Source organism: Cryptomeria japonica, chromosome 3, assembly GCF_030272615.1.
Source record: "Cryptomeria japonica chromosome 3, Sugi_1.0, whole genome shotgun sequence".
Lineage (NCBI taxonomy): Eukaryota > Viridiplantae > Streptophyta > Pinopsida > Cupressales > Cupressaceae > Cryptomeria > Cryptomeria japonica.
This window is the reverse complement of record NC_081407.1, coordinates 434,164,238-434,182,436: the sequence shown is the minus strand read 5'-3', so window position 1 is coordinate 434,182,436 and position 18,199 is coordinate 434,164,238. Positions and strand designations below refer to the sequence as shown.

Genomic DNA, 18,199 nt, shown 5'->3' with positions numbered 1-18,199 from the left:
TATTAACACCACTTAATTCTAATTAATTAATAAATATTTAATATAAACTATAAAGAATAAAATAATAAATATCAAAAGTAAAATCAAATAAAGTAATTTCAATTTAAAATTTGGGCACCCAATTAGGGCCTCGAGTTAATTTCAAATTTAAATATGGGTGCCCAATTTAGGACCTTGGGCAAATTTCAAATTTAAATTTGGATGCTCAATTTAGGGCTTTGGACGAATTTCAAATTGAAATCTGAGTGCCCAATTTAGGACCTTGGGCGAATTTCAAATTTAAATTTGGATGCTCAATTTAGGGCTTTGGACGAATTTCAAATTGAAATCTGAGTGCCCAATTTAGGACCTTGGGACCTAAATCTGGAGTGAGGTATTTCAGTTGCTTGGGTACCATTTGAAATTTTGAAGGGCACTTCTAGATATCAATTTGCTGTTGCAACTATTGTTTCTGCTCAATAGGGACAAAATCCTCTATTATAAAGTTGAAGTTAGGAGGAAACCACTACCTCATTAGATCAGTTTCTTATAGCATTTTTTGATTCTAAATTTCACAATTACCTTCTATAGTCATTGATTTCAATCCCCGTTAATCCACATGCTGAGCAAAGGGATTTCACTACACTCTGTGTTGAATTGTTGCCCTCCAACAACAGGTATCATGCTCATTGTGTAGCTTTTGGTGACAAGAAGCTACAACAAACTCATTCAAGGGCTATTCACAGAAGAATCTGAGTGAATCTACATCAACATCTATTATTCACTCTAGGGCGACCACTATTAGGAGGAACGACCAACAACAACGTGCAGCTCTAGGTTATCAACTAAGCACAGTTCCAGATTGTTACCAACAGCTCCAAAATTAGAGTGCAGCCATCTACATTCAGATCTATCATCTTCTAAGTGTTAGAAATTTAGAACCAACATATTGGAACGATACAAGTTCCAACCATTTGCATTGGGTCTACTATCTTTCAGGGGCTTGGGTTTGAAGAACACAGTTTGCTGGCAGGTTACAGGCTGAAGACCACCTGATCACTCAATAAGGAGCACCACACCCTCCAATTACAATATCAAGAGTAAGCAGGTCCACAGAAGAGAACTACAACGCATGGTTGCATGAGCATTTAATGCCTAACATTGCCCTAGATCCACTCGCCATCTGTATTTGCCATTCACAGCCAAGATCCATCATCTGTCAAGGCAGCGCTAGGACCATGCTATCCAATTGTACGCCACTATTTGGATTTGCCAACTAATACAGCAGTATTGGGTCTCTAGACTGAAGCTGAGCTCAAGATGGACTTACTTCCCAAACCCATGACACTTCAATTATGTTATCATCCTAAATATGTCAAGCCACACTTCAAAAATGAGTACGTTGATGAAACAAGGATTTTGGAAAAGATATGTGATCATGATATTAAAATACCATTGATGTTTCTAACTACACTGTGATCCATCATCAGGATGAATGTGTTTGTGAAGGTAGGACCCCTCAAGGAAGCATGAAGTTGACAAACACAAAAATAGGAACCGTAATAGAACACAAGTGATGTTGTGTGTAGCAAGGCTTGGGCCTGAAGAGTCAACAACCTAATCATCTATCACTACAAGAGAGCCAATACAAAATTTGATAATGTCGTAGGGGAATGTATAGGGTTGATGGGTTCATAGATACAGGAGTTTGTGAGTCCAGAGGCGGGTCGACTCTGCAGAGTCCTGAAGACTCTGGACTTGGACTCGGTCGAGTCTGGTTGATTCTGTTAGACTCGACAGACTCGTCGAGTCTCGAGCCTCAGACTCTGCCGCACCCAACAAAAAATAATAAAGAAAAATATTAAAAATGGTTTGTTTTAACTTGAACAAAAGGTGAATAATTTTTTTTTAAAAACTCAGTTAGATGTGTTTAAAAACTAGAAGATTCTGTTAGTCTAAAAAATATATCCTAGGCACATAACCTAGCAGCCAAAAATGTATATAATACAGAAGAGGTATGACATTTGAGTGTAATTTAGTTTCAGTTTAGTAAATGACAATTTTTTTTATTGTTTTTGTTAGTATTTCGAGTGGTGTGTATTTATGAGTTATTGGACTCAAGTTTGCAGTTACAATTGCCTTTTTGAATTCAGAATCTACTTACCATGGTCTGACAATTAACATGATTTTAGAGCACATTGACTGAAATCTTTTAGGTCCTTGTAGGGAGTGCAGCACTACACATTAGAGGGAATTGTCAAAGGATTCACTACTTATTTCAGTCTTAGAGAATGTGACAGTCTAGAGGGCACTTCTAATTCTACACCTTGAAAGTGTAGATTGCAAATGCTATTGTACAAAGTTGATTGACTTTTTGTGGAAGCTAAGATTGCACCTAATAACAATCTTGCTCAATTGATCGAGCATAACAAAAAGTTGGCTAAGACAAAGAAAATCATCCTAGTTTTGGTGAAAGACCATTTGGTCCCTCACATCGCAGAGAAGACACTATCATGAATACTTCTTGGAAGATACTGCCAAATAACAATCTTAGTGCCACATACAAAAATGATACAAACATGATGGCTGTTACCTTATGAAGATCATTAAACATTGGATCAACTTGTTGCTATAGTGGCAAAGGTCAATGATGATGAGTTGCTGTCCATAGCACTAAATGAATTCTTATTTTGGGATCCATTTGTTCAATCCGTTTGCTGTTGTGAGATGCCTACCACTTTTGAGAAGCTTTGGGATGATTATATCCAATATGAGAACCTACCTTTAGTTTCACTTCAAAGTAGCTTCTATTTGATGAGATTATTGTGTCTTTAAGGTTTATTTATTAAAGGATTCATGAAACAAGTTTTAAGTTCTTAGAAATCTTTGAATTTATTAGGTTTTTCAATTTGCCAAGTCTTGGCCGAGTTTTTGCCAAGTCTGGGCTTTAGTTTGAGTCAAAATTCAGCTTGCCGAGTCCAAGTCTTGTAACTATGGATAGGTTCAAGCCAAGCAATCTTAGGAGAAAGTTGATAATTGCCTCTAGAATCTCAACTTCAGATTAATGCTTGGTGAAATTGGTGGCAAACGAAAAACTAGTAGATTATAGGATGTTCTAGTATCATGTGAGGGTAAGTTTGTTCAGTAAATACATAAATTTTATATGTAAACTAATTGCAAAATATACATTAATAAATGCCTTTTCTTTATACTTAGTGATTACATTGCATTATTACTAAATATACATTACAATTTACAACAATATTGACTTGCAAAGATACAAGTATAGATTAATTATTTTGGACTTTGAATTGAAGTAGAATTTGTATAATTTTGAAAAGTTTAAAGTCTTAGTTTCATCTATAATTTTGCAAGTTGTTATATGGAAATATTAGGAGTAGTTATTGCTTATTTCTTACCATGGACAAATTTGATTGTATTTAGAACTTTGAAAATTTTGAAGGCTCTCTTCCTATATAATTCTATATTAGTAAAATCCAAATTGGTATTCTCGTTTACTCAAGTTGTATCAAATATGGGTGGGCTTCCTATGCTCTAAGTATGTTGCAGGGTTTGACAAAACCCTTCCCTCCCATACTTGTATGGGTTTGGGTGTTGGTTGGGTTCTTCTAGAGTATGCCTTGGGCACCCTTAGGTAGACTCGAGGTAAATTTAAGCAAACCCAAGGGGACCTAAGGGCCGCCCAAAATAATAAACTAAAAAAAGATTTTTTAGAAACATTTTTATAAACATGTGTCAAATACCTAATTTTGTTCTCAAGTGTTAATCTTGTGAAAATGGCATGCAACATGAAGGTTTGTGTGGTTTCAAAGTTCGTAATTTGGACTTGGTGGTGGTGGCTTTGCCCTTTTGCCCCTTGACCCTATTGGGAGTGCTGCCCGTAGATTCAACCCTACTGGCATTGCCTCCTAACTCCCATGAGGAGTAGTGGGAGGTGTTGCCTCTCAACACTACTAGGATCTCCACTCCTAGACCCCCACTAGTTGTTGGATTTGGGATCTCGTCACATAAGAAACTTGATTACAATGGGGGTGACTAGAAATTGGGATCTAACTCTTGACTGTGCTGACTTGGATGCCATTATTCCACAACTTGCCAAAATCTCTTTAAATGAGAACTTTTACATTTGACATGGTTGGTGGAAGTGGTATTGTAACTCATTGTGTTTCAAATGAAGTTGAACCAAAATTTTACTTCCATACTTGCATAAGGACAGACAAGTTAGCTCTAAACCTGACATGTACTAAGCAAAAAAAGATTAAATTATTTCCTCTTCACGTATGTGTCAGTCATCACTTTTCTTTTATTTCTTTTGGAATTAGATGATCCTGTCACATCTTCGCACAAGCAAGCGTAAATGTGGGGCTTACATGTTAGAAATATAATAGATAATCAAAAGAGGTATTAGAAACCAATTAAGTCAGTGAAGAGAAAAAAAGTAATTAATAGTAAGTGTATGGGCGACATAGAAGGACAGTAGGTTGTTGAGAAGGGAAGGAAACAACTGCAATGCCTTTAATAGGGTATGATGTCTCTTCACAACCAAGGGATTTGTGGACCAGGGTTGCGAGAAATTTCATGAGAGGTGTGGACACCATCAAAGCATAAAGGATAGATGAATTTTGTTAGAGCACCAAGAGATGTTTGTGGAGGAAGGTGAGAGGGTAGGAGCAGACAAGGATAATGGCTGGAAGTTTAAAAGGGCATGGGGTTTTAGAACTGCTCCAGTAGACAGGATATTCACAAAAATGGATTCGTTGAAAAGGTTTTCAGAACTTTTGAGTAAATGCAATTGGTATGTGTAAAGCTAGATTCTACAACCTTCGCATTTCTTCTCCATGCTTGATCAGGAAAGGGAGGTTGCACTAGGTGATGGATGCCTGCTGAAGCAGAATGGGCTAGAGATTTTTGTCAAATAGGGTGGGGGTTTGAATGTAAGGGTTGAGCAGGAGAGGGGAGTGTTTTTCATGCAAAAGGAAGCAGAAGAACAACACATGGCAAAGAGATAGGAGGACGCATAGGTGCTTAGAGAAAAGAGTCACATCCAAGACATTTATTTTGTCCCTTCTCATTGTGAGTATAGGATTCATCGTTCTTCTTTCTCATCATGATGTTGTGCACTGGCATTCCTCGAGGTAAGTTGCAGTATGGTCATCTTCTTTATGAAAATAAAAACCCTGCTTATAAAATCTCAACAGATTGTAGATTTGTGTATAGTTAGGGAATGTGATGATTACCCTGTTTGTGTTGGAGAGTTATTAGTTTTCTGCTCTCTTTTTCATTGTTCCAATTTAACTAGAAAAATAATACAAAAAAATGTTATTAAAAGTTCCTTCTCTGGTAAATTGGATAGGATTTTAGAGTTTTGTAATAAACTTATCTGTGTTGGAAAGTTAAGTTGGTGGTGATCTAGTCTCAATATACTTTTTAGGCAAATATAGATGCCAAAAAAAGAAACAATTTATCACAATAATTCATTTTCTTGTAAAACTTTATATGATTGGTGGGTGTGATAATAAACATCTTTCTGTCAGAAAATCAAGTCCAGATTCTTCTCCAGGTAGATACAGATCCCGAAATTGAGGACAAGACTTTGTCAATCTATCATTTTCCTCAGCGTGAAATGTTGTGAGCTCTTCTACCTGTTGCTAACAAATGGAGAAAATAGATAGATCTGCACAGGAATTTGTGATATTTTTATGATTAGAGTATCTTAAAAGAACATTTTTTTTTTCTGGAAAATCCACCAAGCAAGTTGACATGTGTGAAACTGTGTAGTTTCAATGTTTTTATGCTACGAGTATGGAGATGTCCTTGTTATAAGTACAACAATTTTGCTCAATCCTAGCAGGGAGATGAGATATACTCCCATGCTGTTAAGATGTAAGATTCTGATAGTAAAGATGCAAACATCTTTTCTTGGCTGCTGAGTACTATTAATGTTGAATGGGTTTGGACTGGGTTAATGCTATTTAGAATAATGTGGTACTTAGAAAATAGAATTTGAAGGTATATTAGACTATGAAGCTGGGTTGAAATTGAGTTATAGCTTGGAAATTGATACATACTTTCCTTAACGGTTGCCCTAGCAAACTAAAATGGAATCAATATAATCTCCCTAAGGCACGACCTTTGCAATAATGCCAAGTGGAAAGGAAAATTGCTTTGTCTCCATATTTTGTGTATTAATGTTTATAATTTTTGGGATATGAAATATATGCAAAAGAATCATTGGCTGATGGTTTATTGAAAACCTATATAATTCTATAGTTTGTAGTTGTACTATTTCAATTAATAAATATTAAGAATATTTCTTTTGGCAAAACTTTAGTGATGCTTGACTAAGGGCCAATTCAACGATACCCCACGTGTTTAGTGGGAATGGTATTTAGGGACATTGGTGTTATTCTTCCTTGTTGAAGTTGAGTAAGAAGATCTTGTTGTTGACTATTTAAGTTGGTGAAAGTGAGGGAGCCACCCCTATGAAATTGTTTCTCCTAATTATAAATGGGGTATCTATTGGAACTTTTCTTGTTTAACTAAGATACTGCATAACCTTTTGTTTACAAATTACAAGTAGCCTTTGCTATCTTTTTGTTCCATTGTGGCTATAAAATGATGGGTTTTAGCAATGTCTAGTCCATGTAATTGATGGTGGTACTCTCTTTTGTCAAATACTAGAGTGATACAATAGAGAGTGATTTTGGCTGCAACCCATGAAATGTTGCCAAAAGATGTTGGTTGCATTATGATACAAGGTTGATGTCAAATATAAGATGTAAATAATTTAGATATATTTATGGTGTTATCATCAAGGTACCAAATGTTGCATGATATTGTTTATAGGTAATTGTTAGGGTTTTGGGATGTTCACATTGAATTAGGATTAATAATAGTGGGGAAGGCAAGGTTGAGATATAGATGTCCTTTGTTAGAAGTTCCTCAAAATAGGTTTGCTATATTGTTAGCTTAGTTATGTTTTTCTATACATTGTTAAGTGTTATTGATTGATGGTAATCATTAAATGGAACCTTGTTGGGATAAACAATAGTATCAATGATATTGTATGAGATATGGTCATAGTTTTGGAAGGGTATTGATAAAAGGGTGGTGTTGTGACCTATTTCACACATCGCCCCATTGCAAATGGGGACCCCCTTGTTTTTTTTGCTTTTTAGGGTTCTGTTTTGGCGTCGCATCTAATAATCACCAGTGTTTTTACAATGAGGAGTTAGAGTTTTTGAGAATTCATCCCAAACCAGATTGAGAATTTATGCTTAGAATTGAATTTGAATGCTGCCAAAGTGTTCAGAAGGTCTGAAGGACGAAAATCGCAATTGCTTTGAGTCATTTCTGACAACCTGCTATTTTTAGAAATTCTTGCTTTTTTCTTCTTTTTCTGCTTTTTTAAAACTGACATCTGGGTTTTGTTCTTTGAGCTATTTTATTACTACCCATTTTGTCAGAATTTGAAAATCTCGCCTCTAAGTGTAAAAAGCAGGGCTTTGAAAATTTTGCTTTTTTTTGAGATTAGGGTTTTGTTCTTTAGGTTCTTTTGATCCTACCCATGTCTTCAGATTTGAAAATTTTTGCTTCTAAGTGTAAAAAGCAAGGGTTTGAAAATTTTGCTTTTTTCTGAGATTAGGGTTTTGATCCCCATGCCAAATTATTCCTACCCATTTTCTCAGATTTAAAAAATGAGGTCTCCAAGTGCCAAAAGCAAAATGGAAATCCAGATTAGGGTTTTTGTCCAGATGAACCAGCAAGGTATGAATATGGCATGAACACTGTTGACCAAGTAAAAAGAAGGCAAGTGGAATGGCACATCGAAAATTTCGTCCAAGCTGAAGAAATAAAAATGGCAGACAAGTTCAACAAGGTTCAAGGGTAGAATGGTAGACGATTAGTTAAAATGTCGAAGAAATTTGAGCAAGATCAATTTAAAAATTGTCCAAGAAAAATTGTCCGACAAATATTAAACTCCTACCAAGGGTTAACTAACTCATGGCAAGGGTTACTTAACTCTCGCCTAAGGTTAAGCTTATTCATGCACCAAAAATGTTTGACAATTTTTAAAATGCACCTCATGTCCAAGCTAGAAATTCTTTCCAAGTCCACTTTAAAACATGGAACAAGCTAGAAATTCTTTCCAAGTCCACTTTAAAAACATGGCACAAGCAAGAAATTCTTTCCAAGTCCACTTTAAAAACATAGCATAAGGAAGATGTGCAAAATTTGCCAAAGCTTGAGAAAGAATGTAGGGCCCACTTGAAGATGGCATAGAATAAAAAAATAAATAAATTTCCTAGTTGGCAATAAAAGATGACTTGGCATTCCAAGAGAATTAAAAATGGCAAGTAAGATGACTTGGCAATTAAAGTCATTCAAGAATTAAAAAAAAAATAAAAATAAAAATTGTGCATGCCTTACTCAAATTCGAATTTCTAGGAGATTTAAAACAAATAAAACTTTCTAAAACATGATGGAAGCTTCTAAGGATAAATTCCGACTTCTTAGAGGGAGGATAAAACAATAAAACTTTCTAATTTTTGAGAATCTTCCAAGCTTCCTTCTAGAAGAAGGCAAAGGGTTTCAATTTTCTGAAGATAGAATAAAACACAAAGCTTCTAGAAATTGCTAAGCTATAAAGACATGGTGCCCATTCATTAATACTTTGTTTGCCAAGAAGAAGTTTGTATATCAAAGAAGGAAGCATCAAAACTTTGTCAAATTTCGCTAAAGTTGAGAGAAGCTAGTAGCTTCAATGCATGATCAGATTATCCAACTTCAAAATCTGCCATGTCTACAGGTTTGGAAATCAAAGTGAACAGCTTTCAAGCATAAAGATTATTAGATTCATGCCAAAATCTGATCATATTATCAGGTTACCTTTGCAGAAATAAAATAAATTCAAGGGTTTGAAGAAAAAAATTCAAATTCTTCAGAGGAGGCACTTCCAAAATCCAACTAGATTGTCAAATTTTCAGAAGAATTTGGATGAGAAATAAAGCAAAATCAAGGGTTTGGATAAAATAAGTTCGATATTCTCCTTAAATTCGCCATTGATAACAGTTTGAAGGAGAAGATTCTACCTTGAACATCTCCAAAAGGAAGAATAAAGCAGGTCCAAGGGTTTGAAAGGGACATTCAAAAGGTTCAAGTTCGCCATCACCAAGGTTTGCTGATAAAATTCTGAGTTCACCATTGATCATCCTTGAATCTACCTTGGGAAAAGAATTCAAATCTGCACATAGATTTCTCAGAAATCTTTCAAATCTGCCTAAAAATAAAATCTTTCAAATCTGCCTAAAAATAAAATTCATTCAAGATCGTCCAAGACAGCAAATTGAAAGTGGACTTGCCCGAGGAAGAATAAATTGTGCCTTGTCCAAAAAAAAAAAGTAATCTAAATTCACATTGTCAAACTGCTGCTATCATGGTCAACAAGGAAGTTTTAATCATTTCCAAACCCTCCTTGGAAGAGGAAGATTGTTTATATCTGATATGCATGTGATAACCTTCCAAGTTTGAAGTGAAGCATCAACCAAAATCTGTCCAAAGATGTGGAAAGTTCGCCCTTTCATATCCAAGGAAGAAAGTCATCCAAAATTTGTTGAGGAATAAGACATGTCCAAAGATTTTGTCCAAAGAAACTAAGCACAAAATTTCAGCAAATAAAAATTTGTCCAAGGATAGGTGATCTTCGCCCTGCCAAGAGGAAAGCCTTCGAGCATGCCAAACAATCCAAAGCATGAAATTTTTCTTCCCAAGAACAAGATGGCTTGACAAACTGAAAGACAAGTTGTCCGATCATACTTCCGAAGCCTGCCAAGATGACATGACAAAGAGCAAGACAAATTGTCTGATTATATTTCCGAAATGTGCCAAAGACGAGGACATGTGACTGTCTGAACTTTTCCAATCCATAAAAAATGAAGGATGATTGTCCAAGAATATTCCAAGTCCGAGGAAAAGCCAATTGACATGAAGCATGCCAAGACATAAAGACCTACACAAATTTGTTCCAAGACACAAACCTTAATATGTCAGACACATTCAAGTTCCTGGTTTAAGACAACCTAAGAGGGAGAAAAATAAATTGGCACATTCACAGTCAGGACATAAGACAGGACTGAAAATTGTTCAAGCCTTTGTCCAAGCAGGTTGATCAAACTTAGACACGAATTTGTCCAAGGCATAAATGAAATATGTGAAGATGTCGGATCAGGGACCTCAAATTTGATCCATTAGACAAGAAGACCATCAAGCTGGCATGCCATGAGGAAAGACAAATTTTGACAAATTCACATGAAATCAGACCAGCAATCGAGTAGGAAAATAAATTTGACAAGCACATGAAATCAAGGGTCAATCAAACGAACGGGTGGATAAAGGTTTGATACATGAAAAATGGCTAAGTGTGGAATTTTCCACAACCAAAAGAATCAAATTTTGACTGAATGTTGGACAGGAAACAGGAAGAAAGAAGAAGATCAAAGAAGAAAATAAAGAGGAGATGAATCAAATTCTTCTCCAAATTCAAGGCACCTGAAAGAGTCTCCGGGCATCAAGAAAGGTAAGTCTTCAAACTTGGCGAAAGTATGGAAAAAAATTCCAGATTTCTTGAAGGATTTCGCTTTTGGAGAGTCAAAGACAAGCTCCCACGTGCAACAGAAATTGGTGGCAAGAAGAGTATTCTAGACAAATTTCCATGCAGACAAATTTTTCGACACAAATTGGAGAATTCAAGTCAACATGTCCAAGTTCATTGAACACACTACCTCTCAACAGAAGAAGGGGGTGCAATCCTAAAAGATAGCATCTTGTGCCACTTGTCTCTCATCTGACGGATATTTGATCTATTTTAGGAAACCCTAATTAGGGTTAGGTTGTTTTAATCTCGACCGTTGATTAGAAATCAATCCTGGCCATTTAATTGTAATTGGGGTGCCTATAAATTGAATTCACCCCTCATTTGTAAATCATGGGAGCATGTTGCAAAACATGTGGAGACAAGCAATTGTTGCATACAATTGCCAAAGTAATAAGTAATGCATTGGTCGAATTGATGGTGATTACCTCTTTTATTTTGGAGTTGGCATGGTTCTTATCCCTCATCATAGTTTTGATTTTATTTCATGTATGTTAGAAGAATGAAGGATTTGAGAGTTTAGATTGGTGAAACTTTTTGCTCATACTTTTGTTGGATGGATGATTTTCATTCGATATGTAAAGTTAGCCTGAGCTTTTGATGTGGATGCTTAACTTTTACTTTGAGTAATATTGTTCAATTGTTGGTGTTATTCGTAAATGTGAAAATCTTGAGCACAACCTGCTTTGCGTAGTTGTCCTAAGTGTGGCGGAACAAAGTGTTGTTATTAGTTTCATCCAGTCTTTACCGTCTCTTGAATTCTTAGGAATATATTAGAATTTCTAAACCATGTCTCCTTTTCAGTTTTCTTGAAGTCCACAATCCAAAACCCACAAATGATAAACCTCCATTGTGAATTGAACGAGCCAAGTGTAAGTCCCTTTGTGTATTACTAGCATATCACAACACCCATTGAGCTTATCCACACGTCAAGACCTGACCAAAGAAACCTTGGAATCGCCATATAGTCTTCTTGCAACCTTAACATAAGTGGTGGTTTTTCAAGAGAGGATAGAGTATCCTTGGGTATATTATTCTAATGTTCGGTCTATGATAAAACGTACACCAACAGGTGGTTCGCTACATTGTTGGGTTTTAATCTTTCATATGGCTTTCCTTATATAGTGTTCATTCTACTTCACTCTCGAGTAATGGTACTAGATTGGTTATGAAACCTTGGGTATGGGACTCTGTGTATTTTATTTGAGAGAGTTCTTGTGAGGAAAACTTCATGGGACTTTGATCCAGTTTGGAAGTATGTAGTCCTTGGGTAAAGGATGCTCTTGTGACCCAAGTTTGTAAGGAAGGGTTTAGTGGACGTCTCCAAGATTTGGGGTTGTTTTTAAACTCGAATATTTCTCCCTCTTTAATATGGTTTGGCCAGAGGTTGAACTATGCACTATATGGGTTTGAGCAAATGAAAAGCAACCCGTCGTGATCAAGCGATTCAAGCCTATCTACTCAAAGGTAAGTATTATTTGGTATTCCAAAATCTACCCCAATCTTGGACGAACTTAGAGTCTATCACCATGGCTTGTCTCAATGTGAAGGTGTGAGAATGCCTCCAAACTTATATGAACTAAAAATAATTAGAGCTAATTGTTAAACACTATGGCATAGCGTTTGAAATCATTAACAAATATATGAGGGTATAAGTTATCATTGTGACTTTGTGAGCTCTATTTTTTCTAGGCAATAAGGGAGCCATTAACTTGGTCGTGACATGGATATAATGATGTAAACAAACCTTATCCTGCTCATTTGATCTTCTCGCTTTAATATGTATTTGCTTTGGTGTTGAGTTTAGGACAAAGTTTCTTATAACCTCCTTTACCAAATGTAGTCATCAACAATAAGTTTTAATGAAGATGGTTGGGTATTTTGCCCTTGTATCCATCTAGTGGAGAAATGTGTCCTATGATTTGTGATTATTATTAACCAAAATGATACGTACTTAGTAGGACATTTTTTAATATAACTACTATGGGTTTGATTTCTAGTTAATAAATAATGTACTTTGAAATAATGCGTTCTTGAATAGTAGTTTGAATGAAGTGGATGGGCTTGATTATTTTAGAAGTTGGTGTTTGTTTGTGTATGTGTTGAGTAGAGGCCAACTCATGTGGGTTCAATGTGTTAATTGTGTTAGTAATTTGACCTCAAGTCCTATAGGACTTTGTGTGTAGGTTCCGGGATCACTTGGTTGTGACATATTTAGGTCCATTTGTCCTAAATTTGTGAACCTTCGTGATGTGTGGATTATGTGTACTTGGTTATAAGATGTTCTCATATGTTGGAGCCAAGTCTAATATAGATGTAAATAGCTAGCTATCACTAGTACTGTGGAGGCGATTGATGTTATGTGGTATCTCGCATATCTTATAGATTAGCTAGTTTTCATTAGCAACATGGAGGTGAAGGATGTCATGAGCTATTCATGCCATGATACAAGAGTAGTTAGTCAATTGTCACTAGTATTGTCCAAGTGATTGATGTTAGGTGCTATCTGTTGTATCTTATGGATTAGTTGACTTTCATCAGTAGCACATAGGTGAAGGATGCCATGAACTATTCATGTTATGATACATGAGTGGTTATTCCACTATCACTAATACCATGTAGGTGATCAATGCCAAGAACTAACCATTGTGTTAGGGGGGTGTATCAAATGTTCATTAGTACGAAGGTGATTGATGCTAGGTGCTACCCATGTTGTGAAGGGGTTAGTCGATGTGTAACCAAGGCCACATGGTGTTATATGTTTGGTACTATTTCCTTCTAGGGTGGATATACTTTTTGTCAATGGCCTGGGGGCAATAGACGTTGGAATCCACTATCTCGATGGTTTAGTGTCATTAATGGCCTTATGTGATGGGTTTGTAACACATATATCTTATCCGGTGATGATTGCAAGCAGTATGGGATAGTTGCCCATCATCATGGTTGATGTAGAGGATCGGGGATAATGATGGGATCCATGGTATGGTATGGGATGCATCGACATTCCTTTGTTTGGTTGGGATGCACTTAAAGGATAAGTGCAAGTGAAACAAGCAATAGGAAGATACATGTAATAGTGTTGCATTCATTTCCTATTGCTAGTTGGTTACTATGTATGCATTAGCCAATCATTATGTACTTGTGCAATGGCCTTGGGTATTGTGCATGTTGTTATACTTATGGCCTTGCCAATAATGACAAGTTGTATAAGATGATTGTCATCACAAATGGTGGTGGATTGGGAAAAAGGATGGCACCTGAAGTGTAGTATGGGGTACATCGACATTCCTTTTCTAGATGGGATCTACTTACAATCTTATGTGTTAGTGAACTAGGTAGTAGGATGATGCATGTCATAGGTTGCATCCACCTATCAGTTGATCTTTATGTGACCATGTGATGTATAAGTTATTCACATTGTGGATGTGATGGGTGCATGAGATAGACAATATGTATATGTAATGCACGCTCAAGTTATATTGTGTATATATGATGTATCAGTGAGTCATTCACATTATGTATATGTGATGTATGTTTAAGCTAGCCATTGTTTGTACTTATGATGTGCATATAGGCTAGTCACCATGTGTATAAATGATGTATGCATGAGCCAATCATTGTGTGAACATGGAATGTTCAAATGATATGGCCTTTGTGTGGTTTTGTGTGTTTATACAAGAATGTTTGTTATGGAACCAACACTTGATTGGAATGTGTTTATCATCATTTTATTGTAATTGGACTAATTTCAGAACATAATCTTAATGAATAGTTGTGAATTAAAAGTGAGACCTACAAATCTAGGAAAGATTATACATGTGGTACAACCAGCTCTAATAATGTTTCCTTTTGGGGGATATTCCTTAAAAAATAGAATTCACTCAAGATATAATAGTTTTGTCAAGATTTGCAATGTAAATTTAAGTCAATACATCCTTGAACAATACCCAAGTTGATCAAATCGTGAATTCCCCATAAATACCTTGCAAATCTGCTGATCTAAAAGACTTTGTCTCTAACTCAATGGTTATGAAATTAAGGACCTCGTCCCTAGTTTGTCAAAGGTAAGAAAAAGATCTCGTCCCTCCAAACCCTAGCTCACCCCATGAGCCTAGACCTCATTCGGTGACAATACCAAGGACCCTCTCCCTAGCTCGCCAAAGGTTTGGAAAAGACCCTATCCTTCCAAACCTTAGCCCAACCTGTGGGCCTGGACCCTGCCCATTTTGCAAGTACTAACTAGAATTCAAAGTTGATGACTTGGTATATTTGCTAGACTATTGCTAAATACTATTTCTCGATGATTTGACAATCAATCCCTTGAATAATATTTGAATATTCTTAGGAATAAGTCTTGAATCAATTCGAGTGTACTTCTGGAATTCTGTATTGAATTAATGAATTGAATTATTTTATTGATTGTTGATGATTGTAAATTGATAGTCTAAAATGACTGTTGATTGATTTCTGAATTTGTATATATGGTTGAGTGGATTGATATTTGACGATGAATTCTGAATTGATGAATCTCCATTGATGATTGTTGGATGATTGAATAATTTCCTTTGATGGATTCACGAGTGATTATTTAGTAATTGTTGAGTTGATGTATTGGTGAGTGATGATTGAATGAATGCTGAATTGATAGAGAGGAGATGATTGAATCCTTGGAATGATCTCTCCTTTATATTTTTTTTGGTGAAAGAGTCACCACCTTTCACAAGAATTGAGTCACCACCCTTCATTGTGGCCTTTCAAGAATAATAAATTATTTTCCAAATCTCTTGGATTCCTTTATTGCTGAGTGTCATTCTAGATTTCTGCTTTGAATTGTTGTGATCTGAATTGATGCCCCTCCAAATGATTTGATCTCCTTTTTATATTTTAAAATTGGGAGTTAGTCACACCTTTCACTATTTCTACCCTTTTGAAAGAGTCACAACTATTCATCCTTAATTTCTGTCTTTTGATAATAATTATTTATTCTATATTTCCTCAAGTCACTTATATTTTCCTCCGTTCCTTTTCAAGTTGATGATTGATTCACTCCTTTTATACCTTTAATCCTCCAATAGACATAACTCTTTATTTCATGCTCTTTGACCATTCATTAAACCTAATTAAATTTATATTTAATAATTATGTTATATTATATATTTATTTTTTATATTATTATATTTTAATTTATTATTAAATCCTATTTCAGAAAAGGGGACATTACATCCCCTACCTCAAAAAGATGGTAGGGCCACCGACCTGCCTGCCTATCTAGCCCAGGGGTGGGGCTTGATCATCAAGATAAGATGAGAGAGTCGTGATTTAAAAGTGAGATTAGAGATCTCATACAAGAAGAGAAGATGGATTCTCTCTATCATTGGTGTACGGAGGAAGAGAGGATGAATCCTCTCTATCATTGGTTTATGAACTACAAGCCTTTGATTTTGGAAAGGGATACATGGGCAGGGTCACCATGAATAAACCTTTGAAGTTTAAGTTCTGGGTCTAGGAATGCCCTTACATTGTGAGCTACCACTTTATAGTGTAAGCATATGAGTGGTGGCATGGAGTCGCCACCACGATGGTGGTTGGAGAAGTTATGAAGTCGGCACTTCTAGATTAGATGGAAGATGCTTGGTCAATTACGTTGGTACTTGTGAAAAAAAATATTAGTATATGAGGGGCAGTTGTTATAGATTCTAGTGCTGTGCCTTTTATTGGGCTCAAAATGCCTGCTGCCACTATTTTTCTCATAAAATTGGCCTCTTCAAAATAAAGAATTAAAAATAGCATAAATACTATCTCTAAGCTGGGGTAATTGAAGTATTGTGGCTCTCCTTGGACTACTTTCTGGAGATCCTAGAGGAAGTTTACTTGGGCCGTCATTATTTTCTTTTCAGATAACAAACAAATGCTTGCTGTGAGCCTTGATATGTTTTACCTCCCTTTGCAATGTTGGAGTTATCGATTAACCACACAATCCAAAGAATCATCTACAAGCACACCACCTGTCACAAAATGGAGATCAAGCAAGGATAATTTGCTCAACAACTTGAGAATTCTGTATTGATGTGCAAAAGAATATGTTACAAATGAATGAATGGATCCTTATGAAAAGGTTGAATGGATCCCTAGGCTAAACCCTAAAGCAAGCTTAAATTAGCTAGTGCCAAGTGTAAGCCTAATTTAATAAAATGAAAAAGCACCTAAGTTTAGCTTAAGTGAGTAAAGTTATTAAAGGACCTAATTAATTAAATAATAAGATAATGTCCTAATTACTCCAACATGCAACCTGTGCCAAGTTTAACCTTTGGTTGGTAGGTACATGCTTACATTAAATTGTTTTTCAATTTTTTATTGCCGATCTTTTCTCTGCCAATGATATTGTTTTTAACAAATGGGTGTCTGGTTTCTTTTTTATTGTCACTTCCATGCTGCTTGCATTATTCAATGCTAAATGCTAGAGAGGAAGGTAAATGGAGCATTTTGTATGCAGTGTTTTAGGAATGCGTTATAACAATACTTAATATTTTATGCGGTACCACTTATAAAACAATAGGGGTTTATTTCTAAGGTTTCTTCCTAAATCTGCAGGTTTCTACAGAAGAATCAAAGCAGCTTTTTCCTCTCTAGCTATGATGGGCCAAAAGTTACCTCTGAGGTTGAAAACAGAGAGCAGAAAGGTTCCTGACTTTGTGTCTACTCCCAGCAATTTTGTTTCAGAGGGTTCTCATTTTGCTGTGAATTTTGGGTAGAGTGGAGTTCAGCAAGTTATATAACATTTTCCATGCAAGGTTTGGCCATTGCTATGCGGTGTTTGATATTTTGTGACCTGAGTGATCATATCGTGTGGCCTCTTCTTTTTCAAGTCTGAACTTACAGTCTTGCTGATTAGCCTGGTCATGGATGTCCATACTGTAAAGCGTATTTGCATCTAGATGTTAAACTTACACACAAATAATCTGAACTCTGTTTAATTATTACCATACTATTTGCATACATAGCTAACAAATGTAGTAGGAAATCCTTTCAGAGAAGTTTGATTTGATATAAATGTTGCTAAAAATCTGCTAGATGCATATCATAAAAACAAATTGGAATTAATATAGATGCTTCTTCCTTTTTGTTTTGTTTGGTCCTTCCATTAAACCTCTTTTGCATTTGACTTATTTTGTAATTCTCATAAAATCTCTTTACCGAGCAATAAGTCTCAAAAAAGGTTGTTCATTACTGTGAATCGAATTCTCCTGTTTTTCTTGAATATCATTGGGAGTGAATATTCATATGGGGGTGAGTTATGCTCTCTTCTACAAGCCGACGTTCTTTTTTCATTAATGATGCACTTGAGTGCTTGGTAAATCTTTCGGGAGGTTATTGGGCACCTTCAATATGTTGTGAGGTCTGCTGGACGACCTTTTTTAACGTATTGCTTGAACGTAATGGATAAATAAGAGTACATTCATTATTCTCTCGGTATGTTGGTCCTAGGGTGGAGTATGTCGAATCATAAACAAAGTAGATGGTAGATTTGATAGATAATAAGTTTCATTG

General features: G+C 35.8%; 1 protein-coding gene across 1 annotated transcript in view; it reads left to right on the top strand.

The window, feature by feature from the left end:
• The window catches only part of LOC131068485 (protein MRG1), a 143,424-nt gene extending 125,647 nt beyond the window's left edge, over nt 1-17,777 (top strand). Inside the window, exon 11 of the mRNA XM_058003670.2 lies at nt 17,243-17,777. Coding sequence (XP_057859653.2) covers nt 17,243-17,339 — 97 coding nt within the window. The 3' untranslated portion in view covers nt 17,340-17,777. The remainder of the gene's footprint in view (nt 1-17,242) is intronic.
• The last annotated feature ends 422 nt before the right edge of the window (nt 17,778-18,199 follow it).